We start from the raw sequence: 6,183 nt of genomic DNA, 5'->3' as shown, positions 1-6,183 counted from the left end.
GAGAACTCCTCGTAGTAGAACAAAAAAAAAAAACTAGACTCGTTACTTGTAAAAAATTTATACTTCGTATTAGTACTTTGAAACACTTGAAAACTATTGCAATCATGTTTGTAATATCATTTATAATGTTTTTCTATTTGCAAATCAAAATTTATATATTTAACGGATTTTTCATGAAGTACTCCTTAATTTTTGCATAATTCACCAAATGCCCTCACAAATGACTTAATACTCAAACTACCCTTACTAATGACGCGCCGTTAGTCATACGTTAGCCTATTTTCAAATTCACCAAATACCCCTATATTTTAACTTATTTCACCAAATACCCCTAATTTAAAACATAATTCACCAAATGCTCAAAACTAAAAATTATATTTTTGAAGCCCAACAGTTAATTTTTGTGTTTGAAAATTAATTGTTGCTCATTGTTTGGTTATAGATACCCCTGTTATGAGTTTTCATTTAGTTTTGACTAGATAGCAATCTATATCACCAGTTCTGTCTTTTTAAAATCATTCCATCTTACTGCATCTTCATCTGTGAACACATATTCTGGGGGATTTTTTTAAAAAAGAAACACAAAACAAGAATTGCATTTCAAAGCCATTGAAGGCGACAGCTTTGGCACTTCAGTTCAACAAAGTTTCTGTTAGACAAATATGAGATAAAACCTCACAAAACCACTAGTTCACATTGGACGAAACACGGATGTAACTGTGTGAGTGTTCGTCAATGGACAGGAAATCTTGTAAACTCATTTATACGGAGTATTAATTGAATACTCTTTCCGTCACTTAATACTCGCGTCGGTTTGACCGGTGCGGAGTTTAAGACACTTGAATTGACTTATTAATTTAATGGGTGTTAATTAATACTCTCTCCGTCCCAAAATATAGTGACTGTTTTCCATTTTGGGTGTCCCAAAATGTTGTGCCTGTTTTCTATTTTGGGTGTCCCAAAATGTGGTCCAATATTTAATGTTTTTACCTAGAAAATAACGTGGTCCTATCATTATATCATGAAAATGTGGTCCCATAATTTATTATTTTTTGTCTTTTTGTTTAAAAAATAAAATAAATTGTGTATTTTTCTACTAAAGTATAATAACACTAATAGTTCATCATGTTATTTTTCAAGTTTCTTAATTCCCGTGAAAAAAGTCAAACGGGCACTGTATTATCGGACGGACCCGAAAAAGAAACCGGTGCAAGTATTAAGGGATGGAGGGAATATTTGAATAATTAACCGTGGTTGTATTGCAGTTTTTTCAGCAAAAATACAACAGAAACATCCCGTGAGATTAGAAAAAGGGATGAATATACACGGCTATTTATGTACTCTTTACAATAATCCAACAACACAACTTAGATGTAATATGTTTTCCAAACCTTGCAAGTGATGTCCTAATAGCATACACCTGCTAGAAACAAAGTCGCTACTTAGTATGAGATTAGTCACTAGTAACAGGAACTATATTCAAGATGGCAATAGAAGGAAATACCTAGCTCAAAATTTTAAAAGCCCACCATAGACAACTCCAAGGATCTGAGGTACTCAAGCAGATTGTTATTGTTACCTCTATTTGATTCAATTTGCACAGACTCTTGCTTATGTGCGTCTAGTTCCTGAAACAATAGAAGTTTTTACAAGGTTAGAAACCAATTTTCAGTTTGTCAATGTCCACATCAAACTTACAAGTTTACCTCCTTTCCTGCAATTAACCTCCTCTAACTAGAGATTGCCTCGCCTAAAAAAAGGCATGCATATGAACAAGGAAGTCGAGACAACATGAATTTCCATAGTGATTCCATGTATACTAGACGCAGGAGCTTGATGGATAAACCGGTAAGCTCAAGCGAAACAAGACACTGGTTTGTAAAGACATGGGTGGAAGATATATACCACAAAATTCTAGGTCATTGCCAACACTCAACACCTTAGTCTTTTTTCTTAAAGCCATTATTGTCCACTTTATCACGTTCTTCTGGAAAAGCAAATCAAAATCATATCCCAAATTAAATTGTAACCCAATTGAAACGCGATTTTTTAACCCTTTATGATAAATGCATTTTGTAATACAATAATCCTTTATGATAAATGCATTTTGTAATACAATAATCCGGCAAAGAGCTCATTCTTAAGTACTGTATTAAGCAAACTGAAGCCCATTACGAGTGCGGAAATGGCTTAAATATATTAATAGCGGCAAAGGGGGCTGGTAAAAATTTATAGCCTAACATTAATTTTGAAGGCAATGCTCAGGTTACCAGGTGCAGAGTGGAGGGCTCGAGAGTAGAGACTATACCTGCTTACTGCTTAGTGATTGATGAATACGAAGATGCTATGATATAGAAGATGCAAAATATTAGGATTGCCCATCAATTTGGAGAAAGTAAGTCGACCATAATTCTACAAGTCCGTAAAGCAGTTTTCCTAAGAAAAACAAAAGCAGCAATACAAGAAAAAGAATCCAAAACTAAAGAGATAAAAGATAAAAACTACAAGGTCCATACGAACTCTGGTGCATCTTTTCGTGGACCGGCCAAAGTTCGATATAGGTACATCTTTTCTACTTTCTGCCTGTCATCATCGAGATTGAAATCCCCTTGCTCGTTCTCATCGATTATCTCCACGTTCAACCGTGACATCTTCCTCGCAAGCAACTTACAAGCCCCTAAGGTTACTTCACAGGAAGACATCCAAAGGGATCGCATTGCTTCATACTTCCCAATGTCTGTTAGAAGTGCCACATTTCCAAAGGGGCAATCCCTAATCTCCAACTTACGCAGCTTCTTGCACCCGTTTAACACATTAATCATCCCCTTATCACTATCTCCAGCAAATGCAACAGATAGCATTTCTAATTGTTCCCCATACATCCCAATGTACATGAATACCTCATCAGTCAGGAGTCCTGAAATCGATAATCGCTTCAACCGCTTGCATGATTGAACAATTGCCCCAAAACCTTCATCTAAAGGTTCCCCTGTCACCGCATCAGGTTTTATTGGGTCTAGGATACACAACCTGAATCGGGTGAAATTTGGGCAGTTCTTTGCCACGGTTATTAGCCCAGCATTAGTCATTTGGTGGCAAAAGTAGAGGACTGAATTAAGCTTTGGACAGCCACTTGATATCGCAACCAGCCCTTCCTCCGTCACAGCAGCAGCTTCCCCAGGAGCAAATGGGTCAGAAGGAAAAACTCTTAGCTCTTCCAATTCTTTACAAGTTTCTGCAACAAGAGCAAGCCCCTTGTCTCCAATGCAATCTAATATCTGCAACATACAAAAGCCTACAATTACACACGTTTTCATCTTGTCCCTATTTAAATCAAGCCAAAGCAAAAGGAATAAAACCCTAGATACCCCATACATTTTATCTATAACATTTTATTCAATAGAAATCATGCAATAGTTAAAAAAGTGATAAGAAACTTACCCACAGGCGTTGGAGTTTCTTGCAATGAAGGATTAGCTGCGTTAACTCAAAACCACTAATTCCAGGTGCGTAACTGAGGTTCAAAGTAGTCAAATTTGAGCAAAGTGGATAAAAAGCTGGAAGGCAGCGATCAGAAACCTCCAAGAAACCTGATAAGCTCCTAACAGATTCACATTTAGAAATGGCAGTCTTGAGCTTATTGTAGGTCTCGGATTTCGGATCGTGGACAAATGATCCTGTGCCCAAGTCTGAGAGTTCAGGTGCCTTGGTGAGGATCTTCTGAAGTGTCTCAAAAGGAACAGCACGGTTTAACCTGAGACTCCTAAGATTTGGACTCCTTGTTACCAGCCTCTCTAAGGCTGCAAGGTTTACTTCACCCTTGAGGCATGCAAAATTGAGGGACACAAGCGATGTGCAACTCTCAGGAAAACAACTTAGCCAATGTCCCTTGCGATCATCTACCTCATTTTCCTGCAAGTCCAGCTCTCTCAGGTACCTAGTACATTCGAGGAGTGCCACATCAGTATAAAACTAATTACTTTATCTTCAAAAATACAGAAAATAAGCGATATTGAAGCTCATGAGCCACAAAGGCACAACAATAATATCACCAACTACTATTCAATTATAGCTTACGAATCCAAATTCAACCAACCAAGAGAAACTAAGCCTCAGCATAATACACGCTTCAGTACAGTAAAACAAAGGTATATTCGACCTAAAAGAATAAGGAACAGAAACAAAATCACAATGAAAAAAAGCTAAGACTTTGCTCTCAATAGAATGTCCCAATCCATTGGATGAACTATATCTCTCACCAGAAAAGGCCCCAACTTTCGGTTCCAAAAGTTACTTTCAACATCCAACTACCATAATTAAAATAAAGATCCATTGAATAAACCTATGCTCTTAATTGCAAACATATTAATTAATAATATTAGTAGTTTTTTATACCAAGATTCACAAATTAACAAAGCATACTAAACAGACTTCCCACAAATTAATTCAAACCCCAGATGCAAAGCATAAACCTGATTCCATAAAAAGTCAAACTTGCCAATTTTTACTTCCTTCTCCCTTCAAAATTCCTTAGATCTTCATTTCCTGATTTGCCCCTTGTATGAAAACCACTTCCCACCAACCAAAAACCCCAATTTACCAACAATTTCTATTTTCACACAATTACTAAATATATTTTTTAAAAGTTCTCATTTTCTTTACCCAAAAATTCACATCTACAATCCCAAACATGCATTTCCCCAGCTGAAAACATTCAAATTACTATTAAAAACAAGAAAATCCACCAACTATTTTCTATTTTTACTCAAAACTAAGGTACTACTATATATTTACGCCTAAAAATAAAAATAAAAAAAGGACAAACACAACAACATACTACCAATTATTTTCCATTTTTACTCCATTACTATATTTCTACAGCCAAAATGTACTTAAAAATATAAAATATACGGAGTATATATTAAAAAGGGTAAGAAAATAAAGTACCTGCAATTAGAGGCAATAGCAGCAAGACCATCAGTAGTGAAGCCTTCGCAACTAACCAAAACCAAAGACTTAAAATGCAAAAAAGATTTAGACAAAAGCTCAAGACTTTCATCACTAACAACCATCCTCTTCAACCTAAGTCCTTCAAGTGAAGGGCATCCCTTAGCAAGTGCCTCAATCCAAGGGTATATATACCCTCCCCAATCATGAGGCACCAAGTTAAAATCTGCAAAATGAGGCTTTCCTTTTATAGTAAGTACCCTTAATCTTGGAAACCTCCCTATTAATCTTTCTGGGTTAATTGCATAACAGTTTCCTATAAATACTTGAGATCTGCTTTCTCTCTCTACCTTAAACCATGTTTTACAGACTAATGATACTGAGTTTCTATCTTGGTTGCTTGTTACAAAATCAAAGATATGCTCTAATACTTCTTCTGGGAAATAATTCATCCTAAATATAGAAATTGATAGATCTACTACTAAAATTAGGAAGAAAAAATTGAATTTTTTTTTTGTGGGTTTTTTATTTTAAATTTTTTTGTAGGCTAAAAAGTCGTCATTTTTAGGAAATGATTGCAGAAATTAGATCTAATAATTTTACAAAATGGGGGGAAAAAGATTTAAATTATGACACAGAAAATATTATTTCTCTAAAAATAATCTACAAAGAGAAAAAATAAAAAAAATAAAAAAGGAAAAAAAGGAATTTGATTTTGTGAGAATTTTCCCTCTCTAAAAAGTCTGTTTCTCTCTCTACTGTGAGAGGAAGGAGAGTGATGAAGGACAAAGAGAGGGGAGACAGAGGAGGAAGAAGGAAGGAGGTGATTAAACTTAACTGACGATGGTTAAAATTTAACTACGGTTAAGAAAGAAGATCGGACGGTGGAAAGTGGAGAGCGTGGAAATTGTAGGAAGGAATCTTGACCGTTGAGATGAGTAAAGTCCAAATGGCCATAACATGCATGTGTCCTTATCACTTGTTTCGATGAGAGAGCTCCTCTGAACATAAATAAATAAAGTATATATTTATTTATTAAAAATATTTGAATTCCGTAATACCCCTCATACTTTGTACGAAATTACTACGGAGTATGTTTTTCAAAGGGTTGAGTTGAGAAAAATGAATGGTAGTTTGGGGATTACGGTCCTCAATGTAACCCTGGCCATGTGAGGGGCATCTTTGGGGCCCACTGGCTTTTGTTTACTCCTATCAAAGAAAGCGAGTGTGGGTGTT

The 6,183-nt window shown here is 35.7% G+C and overlaps 1 protein-coding gene across 1 annotated transcript; it reads right to left on the bottom strand.

Annotated features, from left to right (window-relative positions):
- Positions 1-2,352: 2,352 nt before the first annotated feature.
- On the bottom strand, positions 2,353-5,774 carry LOC110789591 (protein AUXIN SIGNALING F-BOX 2). Its single transcript, XM_021994288.2, has 3 exons — positions 4,948-5,774; positions 3,442-3,937; positions 2,353-3,278 (listed from the first exon to the last, which is right to left on the bottom strand). The coding sequence occupies exons 1-3, from the start codon at positions 5,397-5,399 to the stop codon at positions 2,502-2,504; spliced, it is 1,725 nt and encodes a 574-aa protein (XP_021849980.2). The 5' UTR covers positions 5,400-5,774; the 3' UTR covers positions 2,353-2,501.
- Positions 5,775-6,183: the final 409 nt, after the last annotated feature.

Source organism: Spinacia oleracea, chromosome 6 (genome assembly GCF_020520425.1).
Source record: "Spinacia oleracea cultivar Varoflay chromosome 6, BTI_SOV_V1, whole genome shotgun sequence".
Lineage (NCBI taxonomy): Eukaryota > Viridiplantae > Streptophyta > Magnoliopsida > Caryophyllales > Amaranthaceae > Spinacia > Spinacia oleracea.
Note: the sequence above shows the minus strand (reverse complement) of the source record. Positions and strands in the feature narration are given on the sequence as shown.